The sequence below is a fragment of the Hyla sarda genome, chromosome 1 (assembly GCF_029499605.1).
Source record: "Hyla sarda isolate aHylSar1 chromosome 1, aHylSar1.hap1, whole genome shotgun sequence".
Classification (NCBI taxonomy): Eukaryota; Metazoa; Chordata; class Amphibia; order Anura; family Hylidae; genus Hyla; species Hyla sarda.
Window position 1 is genome coordinate 432,431,702 of NC_079189.1, and position 18,792 is coordinate 432,450,493.

At 45.1% G+C, this 18,792-nt stretch overlaps 1 protein-coding gene across 1 annotated transcript; it reads left to right on the forward strand.

Annotated features, from left to right (window-relative positions):
* Positions 1 to 4,686: 4,686 nt before the first annotated feature.
* On the forward strand, positions 4,687 to 17,590 carry MLEC (malectin). Its single transcript, XM_056530280.1, has 5 exons — positions 4,687 to 5,279; positions 10,011 to 10,189; positions 10,330 to 10,506; positions 10,752 to 10,809; positions 16,132 to 17,590. The coding sequence occupies exons 1-5, from the start codon at positions 5,093 to 5,095 to the stop codon at positions 16,353 to 16,355; spliced, it is 825 nt and encodes a 274-aa protein (XP_056386255.1). The 5' UTR covers positions 4,687 to 5,092; the 3' UTR covers positions 16,356 to 17,590.
* Positions 17,591 to 18,792: the final 1,202 nt, after the last annotated feature.

Below are 18,792 nucleotides of genomic sequence, written 5' to 3' on the forward strand. Positions count from 1 at the left end.
GCAGGGCGTATCCATACGCCCTGCGTCCTTAAGAGGTTAAACACCACAATGTAACTCCAAGTCATTCACACTTCACTTCTGTGAAATCACACTGTCCACACAGGAAGCAACACTGATTGACAATCAATTTCACATGCTGTTGTACAAATGGAAGACAACAGGTGGAAATTAGCAAGAAACCCCCAATAAAGGAGTGGTTCTGCAGGTGGTAACCACAGACCACTCCTCAGTTCCTATGATTCCTGGCTGATGTTTTGAATGAAATAAAAAGGAAAACAAGGTGCGCTCCTAGGGTAGGCGTTTTAACAGCTTCAATGTGCGTGGAAAAAATTGGGAGCTTACTAGATAGTGTTGTCCTCAGAGCACACCTCAGCAGGCATGTAGGCTCGCAGTGGTCATGTAGGTCAGCAGCCACGGGTCCTGTCCAGATGTCTCTCAGTCAGCTGGATAATGATGCAGAGATGTGGATAAGATCCAGAAAGAAGGTAATCCCAGACGGCGCTTCTCCTCCCAGGAAAGATGCAATGCAGCAATCCACCAATATTTTCTGTGGATTGCTGCATTGCATCTTTCCTGGGAGGAGAAGCGCCGTCTGGGATTACCTTCTTTCTGGATCCTATCCACATCTCTGGCTGATGTTTTGGTCACTTTTGAATGCTGGCAGTGCTTTCACTCTAGTGGTAGCATGAGATGGAGTCTACAACCCACACAAGTGGCTCAGGTAGTGAAGCTCATCCAGGATGGCACATCAATGCGAGCTGTGGTAAGAAGGTTTTGATGTGTCGGTCAGCGTAGCGTCCAGAGCATGGAGGTGCTATCAGGAGACAGGCCAGTACATCAGGAGACATGGGGGAGGCCGTAGTAGGGTAACAACCCAGCAGCAGGACCGCTACCTTTGCCTATGTGCAAGGAGGAGCACTGCCAGAGCCCTGCAAAATTACCTCCAAATGTGCATGTGTCCACTCAAACGGTCAGAAACAGACATGAGGGTGGTATGAGGGCCGGACATCCACAGGTGGGGGTTGTGCTTACAGCCCAACACCGTGCAGGACGTTTGGCATTTGCCAAAGTACACCAAGACTGGCAAATTCGCCACTGGCACCCTGTGCTCTTCACAGATGAAAGCATGTTCACACTGAGCATGTGACAGAGTCTGGAGACGCCGTGAAGAATGTTCTGCTGCCTGCAACATCCTCCAGTATCACCGGTTTGGCGGTGGGTCAGTAATGGTGTGGGGTGGCATTTCTTTGGGGGGCCGCACAGCCCTCCATGTGCTTGCCAGAGGGAGCCTGACTGCCATTAGGTACCGAGATGAGATCCTTAGACCCCTTGTGAGACCATATGCTGGTGCGGTTGGCCCTGGGTTCCTCCTAATACAAGACAATGCTAGACCTCATGTAGCTGAAGTGTGTCAGCAGTTCCTACAAGAGGTAGGCATTGATGCTATGGACTGGCCTGCCCGTTCCCCAGACCTGAATTCGATTGAGCACATCTGGGAAATCATGTCTCGCTCCTTCCATCAACGCCACGTTGCACCACAGACTGTCCAGGAGTTGGCTGATGCTTTAGTCCAGGTCTGGGAGGAGATCCCTCGGGAGACCAACCACCACCTAATCAGGAGCATGCCCAGGCATTGTAGGGAGGTCATACGGGCACGTGGAGACCACACACACTACTGAGCCTCATTTTGACTTGTTTTAAGGACATCACATCAAAATTCGATCAGCCTGTAGTGTGGTTTTCCAATTTGATGATTTTGAGTGTGACTCCATATCCAGACCTCCATGGGTTGATAAATTTGATTTCCATTGATAATTTTTGTGTGATTTTGTTGTCAGCACATTCAACTATGTAAAGACAAAAGTATTTCATATGATTAGTTCATTCATTCAGATCAGGGATGTGTTATCTTAGATGCAGTTGCTCAGGCAAGTGGCCAAAATGAAATGGAAAACAAAAAATAGGATCATAAAAAATAAAATAAAAGTAGAAAAAGGGACGTTTCAGTATGACTCCAATGAGTAAAAATACATCTAGGGGATACATTCCTTTCAAACATGCAAGCAACCTTGCAATAACTCGTTTTTTGTGTTTTTTTTTGTCTACAATCTATAAACTGCTTTTATGTCCCTTATGTCATGCATTGGCTTTCCATCACAGCTACCTCTGTCTGGGGACGTTTTGCATACTGAGATGTGATCAAGAAGACAGTAGACCTTGACAAGCCCATCAACTCGGGTCATAGACGCTCCTTTTAGGTTAACACCAACTATCTATTTTGCCCAAACCCTGTATATATATATATATATATATATATATATATATATATATATTTAACAGGGATGTGGAAATCCTATCGCCGGATGCCCGGGACAAGTAGTTTTGGGCGCCGGGAAGGTGATTTTTTCATAGATTTAGCCCTGTATCGGGCTAGCAGGGACAGACAGACTTCCCCCTTATTTTTCTTTAATGCCAGTGTGAGGCGCAGGAGCGGATGCAAGTCTGCACCTCACACCGGCGTTCAGGGTGAATGGAGAGGGGGCGGCCCCCAGCTGACAGCAGAGCCCTAGGTCGCATGATTGTATTACATAATTAAGCCACGCCCCCTTATCTCCCCTCCCGGAGGATGGAGGACGCAGCTGAACAGTACACAAGAAGCAGGGGGAGAGAAAGGATGTACACAGCTTGCTACACAGCTCCATCCTCTCCCCCGCACACAGCTCTACCCCTCCCCCTGCTCTGTCTCCACAGGACCTAATCCACCACGGGGAGGTTGCAAGTTTGCACAGGGAAAACACGGAGCAGGGAGGGGAGAGAGGACGTCCGGTGTGAGGTGAGATTTTAAAACCCATGCAACCTCACATGGCGGTGTGACTACAGCTCTGATGTCAACTCATGGCCAGCTCAGGTGATGAGGCCGAGAATGCCGGCGGCAGCAGGAAGGGTGGTTATATATGTAGGGTGTGAGTGGATGTGTGGATGTAATGTATGATGTGTATGTAATGTATGATGTGTGTATGATGTCTGTCTATGTGTGATGTGTTATAATGTATGATGTCTGTCTATGTGTGATGTGTGTATGTATGTGATGTATGATGTGGGGTGGGCAGCGGTGGGTGCATGTATGATGTGTGTATATGTATGGTGTTAGTGTATGTGTGATGTGTGTATATGTAATGTATGATGTGGGGTTGACAGCGGTGGGTGTATGTATGATGTGTGCATATGTATGGTGTGAGTGTATATGTGTATGATGTATGTGTGATGTGTGTATGTAATGTATAATGGGGAGCAGCGGTGGGTGTATGTATGATGTGTGCATATGTATGGTGTGAGTGTATACGTGTATGATGTCTGTGTGATGTGTGTATATGTAATGTATGATGTGGGGTTGGCAGCGGTGGGTGTATGTATGATGTGTGCATATGTATGGTGTATATGTATGGTGTGAGTATATATGTGTATGATGTATGTGTGTATGTAATGTATAATGGGGGGGCAGCGGTGGGCGTATGTATGATGTGTACATATGTATGGTGTGAGTGTATATGTGTATGATGTCTGTGTGATGTGTGTATATGTAATGTATGTTGTGGGGTTGGCAGTGGTGGGTGTATGTATGATGTGTGCATATGTATGGTGTGAGTGTATATGTGTATGATGTACCACACATGTGTGTATGTAATGTATGATGTGGGGGGACAGTGGCGGGTGTGTGTGTGTGTGTATGATATGGGGGCAGTGGCTGGTGCATGTATATGTATGAATGTTTTGTATAGGGGCGGACTGTCACATCGGGCATTAGGGCGGGGGGGGGGGGGCACTGCCGCCGCCAGTTGTGCTATCTAATTTTATTTCATTTTAGTGGCTTCTGGCCATCCGCACTGAATTGCACCCCCCAGAATCCCACCCTTCATACTCGCCCTCCGACCAAGAGCCCCACTGATGCACGCCCGAACCAAAACAACTTCCAGCATGTTACACCATAACCTAATCTGTAGAACTATAAAGTGTAACATGCTGGGAGTTGTAGTTTTGGTTCGGGTCAGCTGCAGAGCTATAGGCTGCATCAGGGCATGCTGGGTGTTGTAGTTACTAACTGCAATTCCCAGTATTACTTGACACAGCCTATGGCTCTACAGCTGACACAAACCAAAACTACAACTCCCAGCATGTTACACAATAACCTTAACTGTACTACTATACAGTGCAACATGCTGCAACACCCACACAACCATAGGCTGTATCAGGGCATGCTGGGAGTTGTAGTTGTGTAACAGCTGGAGGCACACTGGTTGTGAAGCACTGAAGTCATTTCAGCTCTTATTCGACCATTTCATTTCCTAATCTAAATCCCAGGGATAAGCCTGCCCCCTTGTGCCTTAGGAGCGTTATGCCCAACAACACATGCCAGCCACTTATTCATTGACACACACTCGCTCTAAGGGCCGTTGCTATGACGACCGGCTTCTTGACAGCTAGCATCCCGTGTGTTGAGCTCGTCCCAGCATGCTTGGCGAGTAGTAGCGCTGGAACTCACTGATTGGCTGGCGAGAATTTGCCATCCCGACTTGATACAGTCACTTTCTGCTGCCTTCCGTTTCAGTACAGACCTAAAAGGAAGCGTTCCTTTAAGTCGGTACCTCAAGCGGCGGCCGCAGCTTCACCGCGGTGGCAGTACCCGGAAGCTCGACTCACTTCCGCCTTCTACAACCGGACCAACCGGTTTCTACGCGTCACACAAACTGTGTCTCTAAGTTTCAGCCCCAGTGCCCAGTGTTCGTCAGCGATTGGTTCATTTCTCTATTTATCATTTCCAGCAGGTATTTTTTTTAATCCTCGTCAGCCAATCAAATGGCTCCCCCGGCCGGTTCTATTCGGAAACCCCCGGGATTGGTTTACGTAAGACACCAGCAAGTTCGTTTGACTCTTTGGTGAGAGTGAATGAAATGTGCGGGCTGCCAACAGCGGCGAAGTGCGGGGCAGCCGTGGGGGCTCGGTAAGGTGAAGCGGTCTAAGAAGGAGAGAGCCCGGCCGGTTTTCGGGTCACTAAATTCTCCATTGCCGGGTGCTGGCCTCCCTCGATACAGCCATGCCTGGTGGAACCGTCCGGGGCCCGTTGGCCGTGCTGCTCTTTGCTCTGCTCGCCCCGTTTGCGGTAGTTGCAGCCGCTCTGGGTGACAAGGTGATCTGGGCTGTCAATGCTGGGGGCGAGGCCCATGTGGACGTACACGGCATCCACTACCGAAAGGACCCGCTGGAGGGCAGAGTGGGCAGAGGTGAGTGCCTGGGTGAAGGCCGGAGAATAGAGAAGCAGGTACTGTGTACAGGAGCTAAGAGAGTGGAAACATATGGCACATCCCACTGAGGCTCTGCATTGTATAGGAAGGCTGTGAGAACTTCCTGTGCCTGTGGATAGACTACAAGTCTACTGCAGCCTCAATAATAATAATAATAAGTTGAGAGGCAGAGAATAGGAGTGATTCACCCCTAGAGCAGTGTGACCCCCATCTGTGGAGGGCCAGCTGTTTGCAAAACAACTCCTGCCATCAAGGGCATTATGGGAGTTGTAGTTTTGCAACAGCTGGTTGGTAAAACCCTGCAATAGAGGCTAGCTGCAAGTTGTGGTGTCAGTGCACATGATCATGGTCCATGATGACCAGTGTACAGAAAAATACTTGAGTACAATCCTATGTTCTGGAGCTTCACAACTGTGACTCTATAGTGCGTGATCGTTCTTAGGCTGTATTCACACCACGATTCTTCAGTGTGGTTACCTGATCCTGCTGGGAGATTTGAAAACCTGGTGCTCCCGTTTCCCAGCCGTACCCCGCTCGCATCTCGTTAATTTGAATGAGCTGACCAGAGTCAGATAGTGACTCCGGTCAGCTAATTTTCGCCCTGTATCCGATTTTGTGACCGGACTGAAAACTGTGGTATACTATGTCACCGTATTGAAGAATCATGGTGTGAATGCACCCTTAGGCTAGCAAAACAAAGAATAATGTCCAGCCTTCCAGCTCATGGATGTGATACTTAGCTTTATTCACAGGATATCTTCAGAAAACACAGGTAGGGACACTGACGCGTTTTGGCCCGTGTTCTAGGCCTTACTCATACTACAAAAACTTCTTAGAAATGACTCCAATATATAGGGAGGAAGGTAGGCGGCCTTCTAATCAGTCTCGCCTGAGACTCTCCAGGATCCACCTCCTCCCTACATTCACACAGAAGTAGTACACTTCAAATTCCATAAAACCAAATGTACAAGTAAAAACAGTAATATTAAAGGTCACATGCCCACATGTGGATATTACACGTGATGATCGTCACACCTTTTTTAAAATAGTGTGATCGGCATGTATGTATATCTTCCTAGTGCTTCCATTGGCAACAGCATATTGGTTCAATGCCGTGTCAGTAAACTGCTGTAAACGCATACAAATGTATAATTACAGTATCTTGCTGATGTCAATGGACATATAGGTCCTGATTTATAAACCAGCCTGAAACCCTAATTGTCAGTTTTTTCTCTTAGCAACCAATCACAGCTATACTTTCACTTTAGAAGAACTTGTTAAAGGAGTAGTCCAGTGCTGAATAACGTATCCCCTATCCTAAGGATAGGGCATACGTTTCAGACCACTGGGGCCCCCCGCGATTTCCTGTACTGGGCCCCGGCTCACCGGCCAGATAGCGGGTGTTGACCACTGCACGAAGCGTTGGCCGACACTCCCCCTCAATACAGCACTATGGCAAAGCCAGAGATTGCTGAAGGCAGCGCTCCGGCCCTGACGCAGAGTTGTATTGAGGGGGCGTTTCAGCCGCCGTTTCGTGCGGTGGTCAACACGCCCCTTTCCCGCGGGCTGCCGGGGCCCCCTACAGGAGATTGCGGGGTGCCCCAGCAATCGGACCCCCCGTGATCTGAGACTTATCCCCTATCCTTAAGCACTGGACTACTCCTTTCAAGATTCAAAAGTTTAGCTGTGATTGGTTGCTGTGGGAAAAACCAGACAATTTGGGTTTCAGGCTGATTGATAAATCTCCCACACAGTTTCAGGAATTGGAAGAAAAACCCAACTCTATAATTATACTGAGGCACTGAACTATGTACCATTAAGTTTAAGAAATACCTTTTACATTTTTTATAATTATTGTTATTATTTATTTATTTTCTGCCTCTATAAGGAATGGAAAGAGAGAGGGTCTATTCTTAATAACCACAGAAGGGTGCATAAGTGAGAGGACACTGCACTAACATGATTTGGCCCTTGTAGTGCTGCAATTGTTCTTGAACCTTTAGGGTAGGTTCACGCGTGGATTTACAGCGTATTTTACGCTGCAGATCCGCTGGTGACGGCCCGCTCTATGCTGGCTTTACATGTGCTGGTCATAGCGGCCATACGCCGCTACCAGCAGACACACTGCTATGTGCGAGTCGCAGTACACTCGCACATCGCAGGAGCTCTCTGCCTAGCTCAGAGCAGGGAGAGTGGCCGCGATGTGCGAGTACGCTGCGCACATCGCTGCACTGTGTCTGCTGGTATCTTTCTTGGATCTGCATTTGAAGGAGAACAGAGAATCTGGCAAAATAGCAATACGTACAGAAAGGAAATGTCAGTAAATTCTATCCTTCATGCCAAATCCTGCCACCCTTCACATGTCGTGAACAATTTACCAATCGGAGAGATGATCCATGCACGTCGTATTTGTTCCTCTATAGAAGACTTAGAAACTGAAGCCAATAACATAGAAAAACAGCTGGCTGCTAGGGGTTACCCCATGTAGAGTATACAATGTGCACGGAGCATAGGGAGAGAAAAATAACAGACAGGATTTAATCACTCCCATAGAAACAAGTAAGAAGCCATCAGGAGTACAACCAATAGTGTTTTCTACTCAATATAGTTTAGTCGGCAATATAAGATGGTGTGTGGCATTATACACAAATATATGCCGATTATATCTTTGGATCCTCTGTTCTCTAAGGCATTATCTGGGGGCTACAAATGTGTAGTTGAAAGAGCATCGACATTGGGACAAAAACTATCTTCCCAACCTTTTTCTCAATAGTACTTGTCCTAAACCTACCTGGCTCCACACGGTGGGGTCATATAAATGTGGCCACACTAAGTGTACGTGTTGCAAAATCATTCAGAATGCATCCACATTTGTATCCTACACAAATCAGGAAGAATTCAAGGTTAAACAATATATCAATTGTAATACTACGGTAATTATGTAATTTACTTATTCTCCTGTATTGTGTGTAGGGTGCACCATGAACCCTCTGAAAATTCCCCATTTCAACTCTAAAAACATATCCATGGTGTCCAGACATTGTGCTGAACACCATGGTGGTTCTTTTTCTACAATGATAGTTCAGGGTATCGAGCGAGTCTCAGCCCTGATCAGAGGAGGGAATTACAAACAAACTCCTGGAGGCTTGAATAAAAGACAGGTTGCATTATTGAATCCCTTTCTCTGTTCGGTTAGAATTTTTATGATACCTGTTCACACTAGACTCTATGACTAGCGGTTTCTGTCTATGCATTTATTTCAGTTTATTAGTGCAGTGTCCTCTCACTTATGCACCCTTCCGTGGTTAAGAATAGACCCTCTCTCTTTCCATTCCTTATAGAGGCAGAAAATAAATAAATACCTTTTTTTAATATTTTTTTTTTTTTTTTATAATTATTGGTATTTCTTTAACATAATAGTACAGTGCCTGGGTATAATTATGGAGTTGGGTTTTTCTTTCAATTCCTGACACTATATGTCAATTGACATGAGCAAGATACTGTAATTATACATTTGTAGGCGTTTACAGCAGTTTACTGATATGGCATAGAACCAATAATGGACATTGGAAGCACTAGGAAGATATACATACATGCCGGCCATACTTGATTGTAACTATTTTAAAAAAGAAGGTATGAAGATCATTACGTGTAATATCCACGTGGGCATGTGACCTTTTGTATTACTGTTTTATATTGTACATTTGGCTTTATGGAATATAAAGTTTACTACTTCTTTGTGACTGTAGGGAGGAGGTGGATCCTGGAGAGTCTCGGGTGAGACTGATTAGAAGGCCGCCTACCTTCCTCCCTATATATTGAAGTCATTTGTATGAAGTTTTTGTAGTATGAGTAAGGCCTAGAACACGGGCCGAAACTGACATTTTTCTTTGTTTTGGTGGGGTCCGCACCTGTCCGTGCCTCAGACGGCATCTTGAGTGAGCGGATCAGAACTGCCTTGCTTCCTTCACCCTTAGGCTACATTCACATTACGATTTTGCCATGCTGTTTTGCATCAGTTTTTGTTGTGGAAAACTTATCCCTCAAAAACTGACAAAACTGTATGCAATCGTATGCACAATAAGGTTTTCATTGAGTACAGTGTTATAAAAACAATATATGCTTTTTATGAAGGATACAAAACCCTTTTGGAAACTACAAAACAGGACACAACTGGACACATAACCTTGGTAGAGTACAGTTTTGTGCACAGCAATAAAAACAAACCAAACCGTACACAAGCAAAAACGTACACAACCGTATACATCTTGTTTAAGTGTCTGTATGGGAAGTCAATGTATACAGATTGCCATACGAGTGCATACGGTTTTTAAAGACAAAACTGTATACGGGAACCATGTAGCAGAATTGTGATGTGAATGCACCCTAGGTTGGGTGTAGTTTATACACATCACTGCACATGGGTTGGTATTGGTGGGAAGTGTGCACACTTCTAGTATCCACTGTGATACATCAGTTCCTCTTTCAGTAGGACCCTGCTTATTTCTGCTTGACTGTTGCATTGTCAAGTGTCTGGTTATAATGCATTTTGGGGCCAGTCCCCAAGCAGGATTTTTACAGCAGTGTTGGTCAGCAGACAAGCACATGACTCTTAAGCTACTTCTTTTCTTCAGGATGTGTTCTTATTTATGGCATATGTTATGGCCGTTCCCAAATTCCCACATGCCTTTTCCTCCTTCTTTCCATCAGCATCAGACTATGGGTTGAAGCTGCCTATTCTACGTGCCGTCCCAGAGGATCAGATTCTGTACCAGACAGAGAGGTATAATGAAGACAGCTTTGGCTATGACATCCCTATCAGAGAAGAAGGGGAATATGTCCTGGTGCTAAAGTTTGCAGAGGTGTACTTTGCCCAGTCACAGCAGAAGGTAAGGGTGTCATGTTCCTGGCATTCTCCTCCCAGTCAAGCTGTGACAGCACATGTCCCATGAGATTCTAACAGATGGCATGTTGTCGGTGCAGGTAAATGACACTAACAGCTCGTGTTACTGCTCTCTGCTTCCCTCAGGTGTTTGATGTACGTGTAAATGGACATAATGTGGTGAAAGATCTTGATATATTTGACCGTGTAGGACACAGCACAGCACACGATGAGATCATCCCCATCGTCATCAAGAAGGGAAAACTCACTATCCAAGGGGAAGTGTCCACCTTTACAGGGAAGCTCACTGTGGAGTTTGTAAAGGTAATGTTTGGTGTCCTGACAAATCCTTATGGGTATTACAGCTATTCAAAAAGTAGTAGGAGACCAAACTATAGTGTTTGTAGTGTATAAGTATGTTGTATTGTAGCTGTATATGACTTTTATTGGCCACTTTGCTTAATTACTTTACAGTGTGGCTTTATTCCCACAGATAGTGTATAGTGTCTGGAAAATGGCTTGTATAAAGTTTTTGTGTTTTTTTTAATTATTTTTCCTTCTCTTTTTAGGGATATTATGATAATCCCAAAGTTTGTGCTTTGTACCTTATGAAAGGAACAGTAGACGGTGAGTTATATATATGAAAAGAAAAACTTAAATGCACATACTATAGTTTGTTATAAAAGATGAAGAATTTTTATTGCTTTATGTAATCACATATGACACACTTTCCAGTGTGCTATGAGCAATGGCATATCCTGATGCTGTGCCAATTTAGCTTTGAGCTGTAACAGTCTGGTTTATAGGGAAATATTTCCAAACAACAAAAGACTTTAGAATGAAGTTGTCAGGCAGTGTGTCCCCAGCAACCAGTCTGTCTTGGATTACTCAGTTTAAAGGGGTTATCCACCATAAGGTGACTTTAGTACTTACCTGCCAGACTGTAATGGACATGCTTAGGAAGGATCAGTGCTTGTCTTGGGGATAAATGGCTAATGCTGCTGCGAATTTGCTATTTCCTTTTGGAGTTCCCTCCCTCTAACTACATATCCCAGGATCCCTTATTTGTAAGTGTAAGAGTTCACTTTTCTCCCTCCCACACATCAGTCACCCTACCCTTTGTAGCACACCTGAGCTACAATTCCCTGCAGCCCTGTGGAGAACGATCTCCTTCTCACTTAACAGTTGCTCCATCCATTGAAGCCAACAGGCTCCCTTTAAACACCTGACAAGTGATTAAATGTCTCGGGCCGCACTGCAACCTGGGAAAACCTGAGACAACACTCATTTTATATGCTGTTAAAAATAAACATCAGGGCAAAGATCACATAAGAATTGGGAGACCATCCATCAATGACAGATATAGACACTATATTATGAACTACACTAATTGTACAGCCTCTGTTGCACAGTCAAATAAAAAAAAATTCCTGGAATACCCCTATATGGTGTATTCTGCATAGGATTTTATGCTGCAGATTTCAATGTAAACTAAATGACTGAACACAGCTTCAAATCCTGTACATCAAATCTGCGCAGGATACTGTATATGTAAATAGAACCTTTAAAGGGGTTTTCCCACAAAAGGCACCAGTCATCTCCTCGCAGGATACAAGATCTGTGTACAACTGCTGCTGCCCCTACTGATCTACTGATGATCTCGGCTGTCCTGTGTACTCCTCTTTGATATGGAGCAGCAGTTGGACATGTATGCTGCAGAGGAAGTTGTATAGTCATTTTCTGTCTGACCACAGTGATTTCTGCTGACACCTCTGTCCGTATCAGGAACTGTTTAGAGAAGAAACAAATCCCCATAGCAAACCTCTCCTGCTCTGCACAGTTCCTGACATGAACAGAGGTGTCAGACAGAAAAGAACTACACAACTTCCTCTGCAACATACAGCTGCTGATAAATACTACAAGGATTAAAGATTTTTATATAGAAGTAATTTACAAATCTGTTTAACTTTCTGGCACTAGTTGTCGAGTACCCCTTTAACCCCTTAAGGACCACGGGCGTACGGGTACGCCCTGACATCCTGGTACTTAAGGACCAAGGGCGTCCCTGTGGGACTTTCAGTCCCCACCGGGCAGGGACCGGACCAGGATGACTGCTGATATCTATCAGCAGGCATACCGTGCCAATGCCCAGGGAGGTCCTGAGACCAACCCCCTCCCCTCTCCAATTTTGGCAATCGCTGGTGCATTCACACTGGCAGTTGCGGTGATTCCGGGTCATACAGGTCTCCGGTGACCTGGAAAATAAGGGGGATCGGGATTGTCCAAGACACCCTGAAGGAATAGGAGTGAGGTGGCAGGGGTGCCACCCCTCCTATCCCTGCTATTGGTCGGTCAGAAGCAACCGACCAATAGCAGATCGGGGGCGGGGGGGGTTAAAGTTCGGTTCCCCCGTTCTGCCCACCCACAGTAGTCCGGACAGAATGGGGGAACAGACGGTGACCGGCGCCGGAGGTCCTCTTATGATCGGCGGCATAGGATGCTGATGCGGCTCCCTGGTGCGGCAATCCTATGGAAGCCGGTGAGTAGTTGCCTAGCAACATCTGGAGGGCTACAGTTTTGAGACCACTATACGGTGGTCTCTAAACTGTAACCCTCCAGATGTTGCAAAACTACAACTTCCAGCATGCCCAGACAGCAGTTTGGGCATGCTGGGATCTGCAGTCTCTAAACTGTGGCCCTTCAGATCTTGCAAAACTACAACTCCCAGCATTCTCGGCATGCTGGGAGTTGTAGTTATGCAACAGCTGGAGGTACACAACTACATCTCCCAGCTTGCCCTTCGACGATCAGTACATGCTGGGAGTTGTAGTTTTGCAACAGCTGGAGGCACACTGGTTGGAAAATACTGAGTTGGGTAACAGAACCTAACTGAAGATTTTCCAACCAGTGTTCCTCCAGCTGTTGCAAAAGTACAACTTCCAGCATGCATGGTCGGTCAGTGCATGCTGGAAGTTGTAGTTTTGCAACAGCTGGAGGTTTGGCCGGGGAGCCAATGCGCTCCCTGCCTGTCTGATTGACAGGCAGGGAGCGAGTGCAGCCTAACTGAAAAAGGACTGATTGCCAAGCCAAAATCAGTCCTTTTTCAGGCGTGATGTCACGCCAGGCTACAGCCGGCCACTAGGAGAGAGACCCCTAGTGGCCGGTTTTCAAATGTAAATTAAACAATTTTAATTTAAAAAAAAATAAAAGTATATTAGAGAAATTTTGTAGTACATAAGTACTACAACATATCAAAAAATAAAGTTGGTGACAGTGCCCATTTAAAGGGATACTTGAGTTTTTTTTTTTATAAAAAAAAAAAAAAAGTCCCACCAGTTGGTAAAAAGGTAGGGCTCCCAGACAGAGCCACAGATAGAAATGACCCCCATTAGGTAGAGCTCCCCCCCCCCCCCCCCAGTACTGTGACAGGCCCCAGATAGATATGACCCCCATCAGTTAGGCAGGTAGGGCTCCCATTTAAACAATTCTACTCCTTAAGTCAGAGCTTTCCAAACTCTTCATGGTGATGCCCTTACATATTTTCATGACACACTCCTTGCTATACTGACACTTGCATGCATCACGTTGCGCGCCGACATTGCACAATGTAGTACCAATATCAGTATTAGAAAGCTGCTACCATCCTGTGACAGTTCATTCCCCCCCCCCCCCCCCCCATCACACACTGTGCCATATCATTCCCGTGCCATTTTATATTTCACCCCTTCTCCCCCCGTGTCATTATATTTCAGCCCCCCCTGTGCCATTATATTTCAGCCCCCCCTGTGTCATTATATTACACCCTCCCTTCCTTTGCCACATCACCTTCACCAAAGCCCCTCCCCCTGCTTTTGCCTATCCTCTGTCCCCATGTGCGCTCTGGCAGGCTCAGGGGGTTGGTGGTTATGTTGCTGGAAAGCATCCTCTGTCCTGACAGAGGTGCACACGATGAGTGACGTCATCACGCGCCTATGTCGGGATGCTGACGTCCTGTGCGGCTCGCTATAGGCTTTAGCATACAGTTGCAGTCTCTAGGAGTTTAGTGATGAGGCGAGAATGATTGTACCTGAAGAATTCACCTGCCCCGTGCCCAGAACTGCATGTCCTGGGCGTCTGGCGATACAATTTCCACATCCCTGGGGGTGCTTGCCAGAGGTAGCCTGACTGCCATTAGGTACAGAGATGAAATCTTCAGGCCCCTTGTGAGACCATATGCTGGTGCGGTTGGCTCTGGGTTCCTCCTAATGCAAGATAATGCTAGATCTCATGTGGCTGGAGTGTGTCAGCAGTTCCTGCAAGAGGAAGGCAGTGATGCTATGGACTGGCCCGGCAGTTCCCCAGACCTGAATCCAATTGAGCACATCTGGTACATGTCTCGCTCCATCCACCAATGCCACGTTGCACCACAGACTGTCCAGGAGTTGGCGGATGCTTTAGTCCAGGTCTGGGAGGACATCCCTTAATAGACCACCTGCCACCTCATCAGGAGCATGCCCAGGCATTGTAGGGAGGTCATACGGGTCACACACACTACTGAGCCTCATTTTGACTTGTTTTAATAAGGACATTACATCAAAAGTTGGATCGGCCTGTAGTGTGGTTTTCCACTTTGATTTTGAGTGTGACTCCATATCCAGACCTCCATGCGTTGATAAATTTGATTTACATTGATAATTTTTGTGTGATTTTGTTGTCAGCACATTCAACTATGTAAAGATGAAAGTATTTCATGATTAGTTCATTCATTCAGATCTAGGATGTGTTATCTTAGTGTTAACTCTTTTATACACTGCTCAAAAAAATAAAGGTATTATTTTTAGAAGGTGAGGAGAAAAAAACGAAAATGCAAAAATAAAATCGTCTGCGTCCAGGGGCTGTAAAGTTAGTGTAGTTCATAATATAGTGTCTGTACCTGTGTGTGACGGGTTTTCAACCCAATATTTTCTTTTAACAGCATACAAAATGACTGTTGTCTCAGATTTTTCCCAGGTTGCAATGCGGCCGAGACCCGACTCACTAGTCAGCTGATGACAGGGGCACTGTCTGCTTCAATGGGTGGAGGGATCGCTTGGTGGGAGAGAGATCAATCTGCAACTAATCAACATTTGTAGACACCCTGATTGAAAACGACAGGTCTTTTGAATGGATGCAGCTCATTTATGTTTCAATGGGTGGGGTGGCTGATGTGTGTAATGGAATTATGGGATTTGTAGTAAAAAAAAAAGAAAACTGAAACAGGAAATACCAGTTCACAAAAAGCTAGCCACGGTGTTATGGTAATCTCACAACATAGACCTTTAGCCCCAAGACAAGTGCAGATCCTTCCTAAGCATGTCCATTACTGTCTGCCAGGTACGTACTAAAATCCCCTTATGGTGGATAACCCCTTTAAGGCCAAAACAGGCTGTGTCCTTAAGGGGTTAAAAAAAACGTAAAAAATAAAAAAAAACACAAACAAACCCAAAAACATCACCCCCAGTCCACCAAAATTCCAAGTCAGGGGAAACTATTTCTGTAAAGATCCCAGACAATATTACACATAAGAGTTATAGGCACTTCAATAAGTATACAAATTGGCTCAGAAAGATGAATTTGGAGATTAGAAACTATAGCTGAGAGTGGTCATAGTCACGTTAAGAGGAAGGAGAAAGTACTAACACAAACAGCTCAGACATATAAAGACAGTGGGGGAGATTTATTAAAACCTGTGCAGAGGAAATGTTGACCAGTTGCCCATAGCAACCAATCAGACCGCTTCTTTAAAAGACTTCTGAAAGAAGCTATTTGGTTGTTATGGGCAACTGGTCAACTTTTTCTCTGCACAGATTTTGATAAATCTCTCTAGTGATAATATGGAACCGGGGGGGGGGGGGGGCTGGCTAACAGTGGCCTCATATTTGGCCATATAAATGAAAGTGTATTTTTTTAAAAATGTTTTATATTCATTAGAAGTCCCAAAGCTGCAGCCTCATCCTGGTCTAGAAAAGAAGGAAGAGGATGAAGAAGATGAAGAAGAGGAAAGCCCTAGTACAAGGAGAAATACCAAGAAAAGTGTACAGTCTGGTCCTCGCACTCCTAACCCTTATGCCTCAGACAACAGCAGCCTCATGTTTCCTATTTTGGTGGCCTTTGGAGTGTTTATCCCCACACTCTTTTGCTTGTGTCGGCTATAGAAGGCTGGATGGCAATGGTTTTTTGTTTTCCTTTTTTTTTTTTTTTTTTTTTTTTTTGCTTTAGTTGGTTTTGGTTTTTCTTTTTTCCCTGGTAATTTTTCAGAATTTCTTGACTATGAAGCAGAAAATCTCCTATATAGGAGATAGGTGGCCCTAAACAAGCAGCAAATCATTGCCTGACATTTTCATGTTTACATGTTACTTGGATATGGAGCTGCAGCCAATAAAGTATCAGAACTATATGGCTTGTGCTCCTGAATGGTTCTAGACATCTATTACATGTATTGAGGAGAACTGAAGTAGAATGCAAGTGCTGCTATCTGACTATTTCTTACTGACCTGGAAGAGCTATGGAACTAAGGACAAACAGCCTAGAGTTTTGCATGGAGTTTCCAGGGTACCATTTCTGCATACTCTCAATCTTTTTATGTCTGACAGGACATTTGGGTTCTAGCTCCCAAAATCCTTAAACAACAATCTTTTAACTCCTGCCAAATCTATGTGAGTGTACTTGTGTGTGGTAGCAGGAGATGTAAAGTCCATTTTAGCTTCATCCAAGCACCTGGTTGCAACATCTCCATGGTAGTGACTACGAGCTATGTATGTCTTTCTGCTATGCATACAATGGGGAATATTTGATTTGCAAGCTTTTCGTTTTAATGTATGTTTTATTTTGCGTGACTTATACCATGAAGTGACTTGCTTTTGCCTTTAGCCCCACTGTCCTTCCATATTTACGAGGTTGTATCTTCCTAGTGCGTAAAATTCTTACATTGCTCCCTAAGCAATTGGTTATAGGCACAGGCAACATCCTATCTGTCCATCTCTTCACATAAGCCAAACTTCCTCCTGTTATTACAGGAGTAAAGCATCCTTCATAGAGAAGTATACTGTATACCTGGAATGGAAGTCAATCTCATCATAGGAAAGCAGGAAAAGGTTTCTCTAAGATCCCGTAAAGATCCTTTACAGCTCCATCGCATACTGTTTATGGATAAGGTTTAGAAACGGTTTGGTCACAATAAACTAAAGTGCTTCATTTTGTTGAGGATTCTAACAGTGCAATGTCACATGTGACTTTAGTTTACACGGTTAACTGGGTTAACCAGGAATAGAAAAACTTTATTTTTTTTAACCCCAAAACACAGCGCAACAGGCTGTGTGGTATTACAGCTTGGTTCTATTCACTTCAATGAAATGAAGCCTCAATACCACACATAGGTGTTGCCATTTTTGAAGGGGGGGGGGGGGGGGGGGGAAGCTCTGTTTATCTAATCTCACAACTTCTTTCAAGGGGTACTCCACCCCTAGACATCCAAAGGATAGGGGATAAGATGTCTGATTGCAGGGGTCCCACAATATATCATGCGGCCCCCACCTGTTTCTGCTCCGGAAGCGCTGGAGGGTCTGGGTCCCGACCACCGGAACGGAAGTCCGTGACGTCACGCCCCCTCCCATAGACTTTCATTGAGGGGACGGGGCGTGACGTCACACAGGGGCGGAGTCGTGATGTCACTGACTTCCGTTCCGGTGGTCGGGACCCAGACCCTCCAGCGCTTCCGGAGCAGAAACAGGTGGGTGCTGCATGCTATATTGCGGGACCCCCGCTATCAGACATCTTAGGGGATAAGATGTCTAGGGGTGGAGTACCCCTTTAAGGGTGTCTTTCTCCCCCCCCCCCCCTTTTTTTTTATTTTTTATTTTCTTTGGTGCCTTTTTAGCTTTTGCCTTTTTGTTTTTAAGGAATGCAGATGTAGCATCTTGTTTTGCCTGTATGTCCATTACATGCTGTGATTGATTGACATGTCTTTAAAGATGGTATTTATATATTTTTATTTTTGTGAAGATGACTGAGCCTGTAAGTCATAGAGGCAAGGGATGCTTGATATGCAGGACAATAAGGGAAAGGTGGCTCAGTTTAGTTCTGTTCTCTGGTGCTAATGACTGCCAGGACTATGGGGGAGATTTATCAAAACCTGTCAAAAGGAAATGTTGCTGAGTTGCCCATAGCAACCAATCGGCTTGCTTTTTTCATTTTTTAAAAGGCCTGTGAAAAATGAAAGAAGCGATCTTATTGGTTGCTATGGGCAACTGGACATTTTCTCTGTACAGGTTTTGATAAATCTCCCCCCATATCCTCCACGATTCCCTTCTTGTTTTTCATGTATTGCTTCAGCTGAATTAGGGTGACTGCACGATGTTCCCAAGTTAGCACCAGAAAGGAAGAATCTTACGGTTGTCCATTAAATTTTTTTTTCCTATTAGTAATTGTTGAATACTACCTGTTGTGGCTATGGGAACATATAAAAGCATTGTATATTGTGGATGACACATTAGAGGTACTTGACGGATTCCCAACTGCAGCTGTATAATTCTGCCTGAAGGTCTTTTATTTGACATTGATCACTTAATTCTGAAGTACAAGCCCAGCAGTAGA

Bases quoted from the DNA above. Each gene is read 5' to 3' on its own strand.
- MLEC (XM_056530280.1), top strand. From the start codon at position 5,093: ATGCCTGGTGGAACCGTCCGGGGCCCGTTGGCCGTGCTGCTCTTTGCT. The intron at 10,507-10,751 runs GTAATGTTTGGT...TTCTCTTTTTAG, and splicing joins TCACTGTGGAGTTTGTAAAG to GGATATTATGATAATCCCAA. The intron at 10,810-16,131 runs GTGAGTTATATA...TATATTCATTAG, and splicing joins TATGAAAGGAACAGTAGACG to AAGTCCCAAAGCTGCAGCCT.